The sequence below is a fragment of the Peromyscus californicus genome, unplaced genomic scaffold, assembly GCF_007827085.1.
Source record: "Peromyscus californicus insignis strain IS unplaced genomic scaffold, ASM782708v3 Scaffold_5__1_contigs__length_169319896, whole genome shotgun sequence".
Lineage (NCBI taxonomy): Eukaryota > Metazoa > Chordata > Mammalia > Rodentia > Cricetidae > Peromyscus > Peromyscus californicus.
This window is the reverse complement of record NW_026294573.1, coordinates 55,599,923-55,612,459: the sequence shown is the minus strand read 5'-3', so window position 1 is coordinate 55,612,459 and position 12,537 is coordinate 55,599,923. Positions and strand designations below refer to the sequence as shown.

Below are 12,537 nucleotides of genomic sequence, written 5' to 3'. Positions count from 1 at the left end.
ATCTGAACACTTGATGCATGTTGTTGGCAATACCTGTTGTGGTTATGGAACCTTTAGGAGGTGTAGCCTTACTAGAAGAAATATGTCACTGGGGTCAGATTTGAAAGTTAGCAGCCTTGCCCCATTTCCAGTTTTCTTTCTGCTTCCTGTGTGTAGTTGACATGTGATTGCTCTGTGTATCTGCTGACATGCCTCCTCCAAATTTATGGAGTCTTTTCTTGGAACCATAAAGCAAAGAAACTCTTCCTTCCATAATTTTCTTTTTGTCATGGAATTTGATCTAGTTACAGTAGAGTAACTAATACAGAAATTGGTACAAAGAAATGGGGTTGCTACTAGAAAGAACCTGAGCATGTTAGGCTTCATTATATTTTACTTATTTTTGAGAAATATGGAAAACATTGAAATACTGGGTTAGAGTGATTCACTGCTCTAAACAGAGCTTAATGGGCCATTCAAGTAGCAGCCTGAAAGGCAGTATTGTCGGTCTAGATCATGAGTTTTCAGATGGAAGTAAGGTCTTATTAGCAACTCAGTTGTAGGCCACTAGTTGTCCTTCTGCCCTTGTCCCAAGAACTTTCCTGAGACTAAATTAAAAAACAAAACAGTGGGCTAATGTTTTTGCATAGAAAATTTAAAGAAAGCATAACATTAACTCTGTGGCATGGCTATTACAAGTTATTCTTAATTCTATGACTAAAAACAGCAAGTTGTTTGGAATGAAATTAAAAAATATATATATACTGTGGAAAGAAAAAGAGCACTAAGAAACTTAATGTTTTCCCCAAAGCCCATAGTGGACAAGATCCTGTCATTGTTAAAGAATTTACTTTATTAAGGAGAGGCCTACTGCTCTTCACTGAAAAATAGAAAGGATTCCCTGACATTAAGACCCTACCTATTTAAGCTTCCAACTTGTGGAAAGAGAAGGTCTAAGGAAGCAAGTCTCCTGCCTCTGCAAAACAAAAGCTACTGCAGATGTGATCCAAAGGACCAAGGGGCCATCACAAACTGGTAGCTGAACTTGTCAGTGCCATCCTCATGATTTGGAGGTATGAGAGATGAAGAGTGAAGGAGGGCATAGAGATTCTTTCTTTGGAGTTTCAGAGAGAGCTACTGAGGAAAGGTAACATCTAACAATAGAAGGCCATTAAGGGTTATTGCATGGAGATTTGAAAGTGAAGGCTGGGTTGCAGTAGAAGTCCCAAGACACTGGAGATAGTAGACCCATGAGATACCGACAAAGGAGCCTGCATACAGGGAGTGTAACTAGCCCTAGAAAGAGATTTATGATGTAAGCAACAAAGTTAAATGGGTGGAGCTCTCTCAGTTCCATGAAACTAAATTTTCAGACATCAGCCATGGAATTACAGGATTTGGTATTTGACCTGTTGGGTTTTAGTCTTTCTTTGTTTCAGTATTTCCTCACTATGCATCCATTCTTCACTCTGGAATGGGAATATATATATTCTCGACCACTTTATGGTAGACATATATAAATATGTTTTAGGGTTTTACAATGAGTCACAGTTAAGAGATTGACTTGAGTCTTAGAACAGATTTTGGATTTTTGAACAGTATTGAGGCTGTTAAAGACTATGGGGACTTTCAAAGTTAGACTAAATGCATTTTTCATCCTAACAGCCATGACCCTATAGGGACCAAAGGCCCAAATGAAGAACATTAAATGAACTGTATAGGCTCTAGTTTTATATTACTTAGTCCTAGGTGGTGGTGCTTTTGGGGAAGCCATGGAACCTTTACGAGGCAGAGCCTTGCTGGAGGAAGTATGTCACTGGGGATGGTTTTGAGGGTTTCTCTACTTGCTCTACTTCAGGTTTTCTCTTTGCTTCGTTTTTGAAGTTGAGATATGATGTCTCAGTTCTTGCTCAGGATTCCCACTGCCATACTTTCTGCATAGTTGTAGACTCTGTCAGTCAAAATAAACTCCCACATATATAAGGTAGTTTTGACTATTGTATTTTATCACAACAATGGAAATGTTGGTAAGATACATATAAATACATATAAAAACTAATATATACATTTTGCATCAAGAAAGAGAAAGATTGGTTATGAAGAAAGCTCAGTCAGTAAATTGATAGCCATGCAAACATGAGGGTCTGAGTTTGATAACCAGAATTCATGTAAAAAGTCCAGGTATAGTAGCATGCACTTCTAATCCCAGTTTACTGGGGAGACATACACAGACAGATTCCTGTGACTCACTGGTCAGACTGTCTTGCATACTTGGTGAGTTCCAGGCCAGAGAAAAATCCTGTATCAAAAAGTGTATGGAGCCCAAGAATGACCAATTTATCTTTACTACCTGGAAAACAATGTGATCACTACTCTTCATCTTTGGCAAAAATAGTTGTCTTGGTTGGGGATTTAGCTCAGTGGTAGAGCGCTTGCCTAGCAAGCGCAAGGCCCTGGGTTCGATCCTCATCTCCAAAAAATAAATAAATAAATAAATAAATAAATAAATAAATAAATAAATAAATAAATAGTTGTCTTGAATGTGCTACAGTGACTTATGCCTCACTTACAAACTCTTAACAGAATTTGGAATTTTTATGACATGAAAATATTCTTGTATCCCACCTGATTAACTTTTCTATAATCTGGAAGAATAAAAATAATGGGATGGGAAGGGATGAGAGTCCCTGGGGAGGCATAAACAATGTGTAAAACCCCATAATGGGACACACTGGGTCATATCTCAGGGGAGAGCATGGCAGTAATTTGCCGGGTAGTCAGTGCTTAGCAGAATTTATACCATCTTAGGAGGCAGTATCTGAGAAGATTCTTCTGAAATCTTAAAAAAAAAAAAAATGGGATGATACATTCTTGTTAGGGAGAAAGCTCGATACCATTCTTACAGGCAAGAATAAGGACAATGCCAATGGAGAAAATGTAATGCATGGAGGCAACATGCAGAGTGTGTGTGGTGGAGCCTGGACAGAAAGAGGTAAAATCACAGGAGGCCAAGTATCTGACTGAGGCATTTGGGTGGTATTCAGAGCAAAATAGGAAGTCAATGCTGAAAAGGAAGAAGGGACTGAATGAATACTCATTAGACTGTGCCACTTTTTGCTGTACCCTACTTCACTGACAGCTGATTTATTGAAAAGCTGCTGGTAGCAAGAGTCCATGGGACTATACAGCAGGTGACAACTAGTGTTCAGGAGGACAACCCACCAGACTCTCTGATAGGGAATGACACCTGGCAAGGCCATGGAGTTACTGACTGTTAATGACCAGTTGCTCCTGTCTGTAATTTCTCTCATATGCCATTTCTATTCTTCCCTAAGAATAGCTACGGCTGTTCTCCCAATGCTTGTTTGTTTATCTCATATATATATTCCATCTATTGGGCATACATCTTCATGGATGGTCAGAAAGATGACTTCTCATTTAGCTGTATAAAATTGATATATAGAAAATGTACCGGGATATGCTTCACAAGGAGATCTATTGTCCCACAAGGACTGTAGACACATAAAAGTCTGCTTTGTTCTTTTGCTGAGACTAACTGTACACAATTATCTCATCTGTACCTCAGAGCAAGTTCAAAATACCCTAAAGACTTTTTGTAAATACATCATAAGTTTAAAACTTCACAGCTATAAAACTTCCAACCATGGCTATGCATATAAAGCACCCTAAGAAAATCACGCCAATTCTTCACTTGCCAAGTCTGCTGACAATAGACCTGTGTTTCAAAGTTGTCATTGGGCACTGTGCACCCCCTATCTAGTCAAAGTCTTACTCCTGTAACCTTGGAACCTTGTGTTGTCATGATAAATGGCTCTGTCCTTATCACTCACCCTAGGAATGTGCTTTTGACCAATGACAAGTAACTCTTGTAATTTTTTTTTATTGCTTCAAGCCTCCTGTGAAAGAAGAGTTTTTAGGCTAGAGAAGAAGAAGCTAGGAAGGATTTAGAATTAGGACAAGAAAATTAGATGAATAGGCAGAACAATAAAGAGACATGCTAAGAAGAATGAGTGTGTGACTTGATCTATTCACCCTCAGTTTCTTAGGTTTCCCTCGCTTGCTGTAGCATTTTTCTGGACCCTGAAGTGGTCTGAGGGGCTGGTACCCAATGAACCTCATTACTGATTTCTTTATATTCCCTGAGAATTAAAGATTTTTCAAAGCTTAGAGTATAAAGTCTGTACCTGTGAATTATCAGAATCCTGAAAGGATATACAAAGACCCTTTCTAAGGACACTTCTTCTCACAGCTGTTCCATGTGTTCTATTCTAGCTTCTAATCTATTTAGCTTTTGGCCACATCTAAGCAATGACTTCCAGAAGCACCACTGTGCCTTGTCCAGGCACATTCAGCATATGCTGACCTTGAACTTCTGAGTCTACAGACATGTAGAGCAGAGCCCAGCGCAGTGTCGTGGATGTTGTCTCGGTTCCGGTGAAGAAGAGGTCCAGAGTGCTGCAGATAAGGTTTTCTTCATTAAAACTTGTAGTTTTGTCTGGGTACTAGAAAAGACAGTGTGTATTTGTTTTATTTTATTTTATTTTTAGTTAGAGGATTTATGATTATCTCAAGAACAGAATCTTGAAACTGGGAAACAAATACAGAAGGAATCTTTCAGAAGGACATTCCCTTTGACTTCTTTGGGTAGTATTGTTCTCCTTCAAGTGAGAGGTTGATCAAAAGCACATGAGTGGGTAAAAGCAAAGACAATTATTTTTTTATGATTATACTTTTGAAGAAGCTTATAGTAAAATGGTAAATAATTGGATACAAAGGAGCACTTGGTTTCATGTATCATTTACATTACTAAGTCACAGCATGGCCTGGAGTGTTCACTTTACATTTCTCCACTTCAGTTTTATAACAAGAGAATAACACTTGTGATGATTGTTCTTGGTGTCACCTTGACTATATCTGGAATTAACTGAAACCCAAGTGATTAGGTATACCTGTGAGGGATTTTTCTTAATTAAATCATTTAAAGTGGGGAAACCTCTAATTAACTAGATATTTTGAGATGGGTGGGAAGGTCCACCTTAAATCAGCCACACCATCTGGTGGCAGCCTATATAGGGGACATGGAAGAAAATAGTGTTTACTCTTCACCTACTTGTCCTTACACTCACTGGCAAGTCAATACTTTCACTGGCCTTAGAGCCTACTTCTTTAAGATTCTTGCATACACTGAAGATTACCTGAGACATCCAGCCTTGTGAACTGAACTACTGGATTCTTATACTTTCTGTTGGTAGAAAGCCACTGTTTGACTAGCTGGACCACAGACTTTGTTACTCTAATAAGTCAATATATATGTATATATATGTGTGTGTATGTATATAATCACACACACATACATACATATTAGAATGTCTTATAGGCTGTGATACAGCTAATACAACAATGCCTGTCAACAAGAGAAAGAATATATATTCACACATATATATTATATATTTTATCAGTTTCGTTCCTCTAAAAAATCCTGAATAATGCAATACGCTTCTTAAGCATGATAAATTATGTGACATGAAATAGGAATACAGAGAATTCTCACAACTTTTGTTTACTACAGAAAGAATAAAATGAAATCGTCATGCTCACTGGTTGTTCTTTTCCTGCATTAATCTTTTATTATCAAACCCTCTCAGGTCCTACCTGTTGTCCTTTAGTATGTAATATTATCTTTACTAACTTTCTCTGGAATCATTAATTTGTTAATGTTGCTCTTAATGTTGATGGTCTCACACCTAAACCTCAGATGGTAAATAATTTGCTTTCTCCTCTAGGGATATAATTTTACTTCTATTGATATTATGCCAGGAAGATGAAATAAGAGAGAGGGTAGAAAGGCATGTATCATTTTACATTTTGTTAGAGGAGAAACCAGGAATCCAGTGAGTCAAAGAGTCTATGAAGAGGCTGTGATGTGGATTCCCCAGAGGCCTACTGAGATTATAGCAATACAATTAGTGTTATAACCTGAATGTAAATAATCCCCTTCAGGCTCACGTTTTGAATGCTGGTTCCTAGTTACTGTGACTAATGTAGAGGTTCAGGAGAATTAGGAGGTGACAGATTCCGTGTTATACCAAGGCCCTGGACTCTGTCTTTGTTTCTTCTTCCTGGTACACAATGATGTGCAGGCTTCAGCACACCCCTCTGCTGCCATGAGCTAAGCTCCTCTGCCATTTCTTCTCTGTCATAATGAGTCAATAGCCTCTGAAATTGTGAAACAAAATAAATTTCTAATCTCTTAAGTTGCTTCTGTGAGTCACAATGATTCAGAGGCAACTCATACATGCAAATGGCTGCAAATGGCATATCAAGTTGTAATAAGACTAGGCACCTCCCCTCATATTAAAGCTGCACAAGTCAATCCAGTAGGAGGAGAAGGATCCAAAAAGGAGGCAAAAGAGTCAGATATAGTACCCACTCCCCCTGTTAGGAATCCCATAAGAAGACCAAGCTACATAAACCATAACATGCATGTAGAGGGCCATACAGGCTACCTGTTTTTAAGTGTCTTTGAGGTTCTACAAGCCCAGGTTAGTTGATTCTGTGGGTTTTCTTGAGTCCTCTGGAATCTTCTTCTCCCTCTTCTGCAGGATTCCTGAGCTCTGCCTAATGCTTGGCTGTGGGCCCTGCATCTGCTTCCATCAATTGCTGGATGAAGCCTCTCTGATGATGATTTTGCTAGGCTCCTGTCTGCACGTATAGCAGAATATCATTAGGAATCATTTCATTGATTTTTTTTTCTGGTCATGTTTGATTCTGTCCTAGGTCTCTGGGTTATCTAGCCTCTGGTTCCTGGCCCTCTAGGCAGTGTAAAGAATGGGCTCCCTCTCCTGGCATGGGTCGCAAGTGGGACCTGCCACTGGTTAGCCACATCTACAATTTCTGTACCACCTTTACTCCATCATATCTTACAGGCAGGACAATTCATAGGTCGGGGTTTTTGTGTCAAGGGTTGGTGTCTCAATCCATCCACTGGAAATCTTGCCTGGTTACAGGAGATGGCCCATTCAGGATACTTATTCTCCATTGCTAGGAGTCTTAGCTAGGGTCACCCTCATAGATTCTGTTGAGTTTCCATTGCACTAGGTTTTTAGCTCATCCCTAAGATGGCTCCCAGTTCCATTTGTCTCTCCCATACTCTCTGGCCCCATCCTCCCCCTACCTTATCTCTCTTGTTCTCATCCCCACCTGCCCTGAGTCTACCCATGACATATATTCTATTTTCTTTTCCCAGGGAGATTCATGCTTCCCCTTGAGCCCTCCTTGCTTTTTAGTCTCTCTAGGCCTATGGACTGCAGCATGATTATCCTTTACTTACATTCACTTATGAGTGAGTACAGAGCATCTTTGTCTTCTGGGTCTGGGTTACCTCACTTAGAATGATTTTTTTTCCTAGTTCCATCCACTTGCCTGCAAATTTCATGATGTTACTTTTTAACAGCTGAGCAATACTTCATTGTGTAAATGTACCACATTTTCTTTCTCCCTTCTTTCGTTGAGGGCCATCTTGTTGTTTGCACTTTCTGGCTATTACAAATAAAGCTAGTATGAACATATTTGAACAAGTGTCCTTGTGGTAAGATTGATCTTCCTTTGGGTATATACCTGAGAGTCATGAAATGATTCTTAATGATATCCTGCTATACTTGTAGTCAGGAGCCTAGCAAATTATGATCAGATCTTGAGGTAGACTGATTGGCAAATTTCTGAGAAACTGCCATATTGATTTCCAAAATGGCTGTACAAGTTTGCACTCCCACCAGCAATAGAGGAGTGTTCTGCTTGCTCCCCATCCTCCCCAACATGAGCTGTCACTTGTGTTTCTGATCTTAGCCATTTTGACAGCTGCAAGATGGAATCCTGGAATCATTTTGATTAGCATTTCCCTGATGACTAAGGATGTTGAACATTTCTTTAAGTGTTTCTTGCCAATTTGTGATTCCTCTGTTGAGATCTGTACCCTATTTTTAAAATTGTATTATTTGGTTTGTTGACATCTAACTTCTTGAATTCTATATATTTTGGAAATTAGCCCTCTGTCAGATGTGAAATTGGTAAAATCTTTTCCCATTCTGTAGGTTGCATTTTGTCCTATTGATGGTATTCTTTGCCTTACACAAACTTTTCAGTTTCATGAGCTCCCATTTATTAATTGTTGATCTTAGTGTCTGCAGTATTCATATTCTGTGCAGGAAGTTGTCTACTGTGCCAATGTGTTCAAGGTTATTCCCTAATTTCTCTTCCATTAAGTCCAGTGTATATAGTTTTATGTTGAAGTCTTTGATTCAATTGGACTTGAGTTTTGTACAGGGTGACAGATATTGATCTATTTGCATTCTTCTACATGCTGACATCCAGTTGGACATGTACCATTTATGGAAGATGCTTTCTTTTTTCCGTTGTATTATTCTGGCTTCTTTGTAAAAAATCAGGTGTCCACAGGTGTGCAGATTTGTGTCTGAGTCTTTGATTTGACTTCATTGATCAACCTTTCTTTTTATGTCAATAATCATGTGGTTCCTCTTACTATAACTCTATAGTAGAGCTTGAAATCAGGGATAGTGATACTTCCAGAAGTTCTTTTATTGTAGGGGATTGTTTTAGCTACCCTGGGTTTTCTGTTTTTCCATATGAAGTTGAGTATTGTTCTCTCAATGTCTGTAAAGAATTGTGTTGGAAGTTTGATGGGGATCGCATTGAATCTGTAGACTGCTTTTGGTAGGATGGTCATTTTTCCTATGTTAACCCTACTGATCTATGAGCTGGGAGATCTTTCCATCTTCTGATATCTTCCTCATTTTCCTTCTTCAAAGACAGAAGTTCTTGTCATACAGTTTTTTTTTTTCACTTGCTTGGCTCTAGCTATCCCAAGATATTTTATATTATTTGTAGCTGTTGTGAAAGGTATTCTTTCCCTGACTTCTTTCTCAGTCTACTTATCATCTGTATGTCTGAGGGTTACTGTTTTTTTTTTTCAGTTAATTTTGTGTCCATCCACTTCACTGTAGCTGTTTATCATCTGTACGAGTTCTGTAGTAGAATTTTTAAAACTGTGCTAGTTCCATGGCATAATGGTTAGCACTCTGGCCTCTGAAACCTTCACTTCTAATAATATTTCTCGAATAATGCTACTATGTGTTTCTAAAATACTATTCATAATTTATCTTCTCACAACATGTCAATCATTGACCTACAAAGATGTCCAGATCTTCATTTTATAACCTGTGCATAGTACTTGCTAAGCTAAAATAGATTTTGCAGATGTGATTTATTTGAGAGAAGAATGTTAGCCTGAATAATTCTTATTAGAGGGGACTTGGGCATAGGAACTAGAAAGAGGGGATGTAAAGATGGAAACAGATGATGAGATAGGAAAGATTCTACAAGCTTAATATTGAAGATGGAAGAAAGAGCCATGGCAAGGGATATCAGTGCCCTCTGAGAACTTGGAGCATTGTAGTGATGGGATCTCTATAATCCTCAGAAGAAGCTCAGCTCGCCAACGAACATAGAGATTCATCTAGCATTGAATCAGTGCAAAGTTATCCCATTAAATATATGGCAACATGATGCAACGTCAATTGGAAACTACTACACCATCTTTTTTTTTCTAAGAAGACCCAGGCAATATCTTCCTCACCTTTGCCATTTCTGTAAGGAAAGCGTCAATGAAGTCTCTTGGCTCAACAGGATTCCAATCTTTCCGGTGACTGTCCATCATATGGGAAACAAATAATTTCAGCTTTTCCCAGTTTCTGAAAACTGTTTGATGTGATCCAGGAAGATATTTCATTATGGATGGAAAGACATTGTAGAGCTGATAAAGAAAAATAAGAAAGTCTTGGAGACACAGTGGAATAATTTTCTACATTTCTAAACAATCTTGTCCTTCCCTCTGCTACTTTTAGTTCAATTTTTGGCCATCTTGGTTTCTGGTTTCCCTGTCACCGCTTGCATATACAGGTGTTTCAGCTATGTCCTGCAAAGCATATGAAGCACCAGCCCACTTTTCACTTTTCAGCCCTGCCCCTTACTCCCTGGTCCTATACCATCACCTTGCCTATCTGAATTCTGGCATGCTATTCAGTTATTTTTGTGATTCCACTATTCATGCCTTCTCAGATAATTTTTCAAATAGAAAGAACATTTGTGGTGATAGTGTGTTCCCCAAAATATTGTGCACCCTAATAAACTTATCTGGGGTCAGAGAACAGAACAGCCACTAGATATAGAAGCTAGAAAATGGTGGCACACATGCCTTTAATCCTAGCATTCTAGAGGCAGAGATCGGTCTGGACCTCTGTCAGTTCAAAGTCACACTGGAAACAGCTAGGCATGGTAACAAGAGCCTTTAATCCCAGGAAGTGATGGCAGGAAGCAGAAAGGTATTTAAAGCGTGAGGACAAGGAACTAAGTCTGGTTAAGCTTTTAGGCTTTTGAGCAACAGTTCAGCTGAGACCCATTCAGATGAGGATACAGGGGCTTCCAGTTTGAGGAAAGGAGAACAGCTGAGGAATTGGCCAGGTGAGATGGCTGTGGCTGGTTCTGTTTCTCTGATCTTCCAGCATTCACCTCAATAACTGGCACCAGGTTTGTTTTTATTAATAAGACCTGTTAAGATTTGTGTTACAAACATTTACCAATTTCATTACATGGCTTCACTCCTTGAATGACAATCCTTAAAAACCATCCACCATACTCAAAATCAGAATAGTGTCTTGTACCTGTAAGCCCTACAGAGAAGCAACCCTCCAAATCTTCTTCATTATCCTTGTTTCTCTACACTGCCCAGCCAGGGTTGCATCTATGATCATACTGAGTGAATTTCTTTTTTAGGTCTAAGCAGTTGGTATTCATTGTGACAAGAAAGTATCTCTGAAACTAGTCTGATACCTGTCCTTCATTTTATGACAGTAATGCTCAAAAGTCACGTCTTCAGAGCTCTCCTACTTGATTACAGAGATAGGCTTCTTTCTAATTCTTTGTCAGGATTTATTTTCCCTCACAGAAATTACCACTAAAATCTATTGTGTGGGTAGCTGTGTATGTTGGTGTTCCCAACACAATTCAATTTTCATAGGTTGAGATGGAAATCTTTACCTAAGTAAAATGGATGGTGAATAAAGTTTCAATAATATTTAGTGGGAAACAGATTGCATAGCACAGTGAAAAATTAACAATACTTAAAATGAGGCAAATGTGGGGTTGTTCCTTCTGCTACCTCAGGATTTGATAACTGCAATAATAATATTAGTAATTTTAATATTATTAATAATACTAAAGTATATCAATACCTATTGCTATTAGCAATATTATTAAAAATATAAAAGTATTTGCATATTTGATATCATTAATAACATTAAATTATATCAATATTTAATATTATTAACATTATTAAGTAATGTTAGCATTATACTCTTTACCAGTGGAATGTCACTCTGTCTGTGTGTATGACACACAAAGCATTTCACAGAGGTCTGGTGGATTACTCTCTATATTTGCTTGCATACCTTTGTATCTTGTAGCTAAAGTTTTCCATTCAGCCCTGTGGCTGGCTGCTGGGACCCAAGTAAACACACAGGCGCTTATATTATTTAAACTGTTTGGCCTAATGGCTCAAGCTTCTTGCTATCTAGTTCTTACATCTTAAATTAACCCATTTCTATAAATCTATACATTGCCACATGGCTCGTGGCTTACAAGTATCTTTATATGCTGCTTCTCATGGTGGTGGCTGGCATTGTCTCCTGACTCAGCCTTCCACTTCCCAGAATTCTCCACTCTGATTATTCCACCTACACTATACTTCCTGCCTGGCTACTGGCCAATCAGCGTTTTATTTATCAATCAGAGCAACATATTTCACAGCATACAGAAAGATATCCCCAGCAGTACCAGGTTTCACACATCATGTGGCATTATTTTATATGTAGAGGGCCACTGAGACAATTAATGGACATGTACTTTTGCAGTGTCTATCAAAGTGCCTCATATAATTTGTTATATCAAGAATATTTATTATCACTCTCTATTACCGTTTTGTTCCTTCTGACATTTTCCCCTGGTACATAAGCTAGAAGTTGACTGGGAACTCACTGAACTTTATTGACTTCCTAGGCTCTGCTGACTAGGAGGAAAGCAAAGGAGCTGCTGGACTTGAAACTACCACTATTAAAACAAGGAACATGATACATTGTAGACAATAAGAGCAACAGATCAAATTCTTTAAGCTCCTTTTCTTACCTATAAGACATACTAACCAGTTCATCAGGTTTTAGTGAGGGCATCCCTGATTTTGAGGAGAAAGTGCTTGTGGGGATAGGATAAGGTAGAATAAATCCACTTTTGGATGCATCATAGAGAAGTGGATGCATAGAAACAGTAGGTCTTAGAGGGAAAGGGAACTTGAGGAGGACCAGTAACTGTACTTCAGATCCATTTTCTCTGGAAGCCTTGTGTACCCAATCACACTCTGCCAGCAAGGGGTAGGTGATGAAAGCAGTATTTCATACAGAAGAGGAACAA

At 38.6% G+C, this 12,537-nt stretch overlaps 1 protein-coding gene across 3 annotated transcripts in view; it reads right to left on the bottom strand.

The window, feature by feature from the left end:
- LOC128096818 (cytochrome P450 2J3-like) overlaps positions 1 to 12,537 on the bottom strand; it is a 38,283-nt gene that overhangs the window by 10,942 nt on the left and 14,804 nt on the right. For all 3 annotated transcript variants that reach the window (XM_052716839.1, XM_052716840.1, XM_052716838.1), the window contains 2 exons: positions 9,653 to 9,829; positions 4,364 to 4,502 (listed from right to left, as the gene is read on the bottom strand). In XM_052716839.1, the coding sequence (XP_052572799.1) occupies positions 4,364 to 4,502; positions 9,653 to 9,829 (316 nt within the window). The remainder of the gene's footprint in view (positions 1 to 4,363; positions 4,503 to 9,652; positions 9,830 to 12,537) is intronic.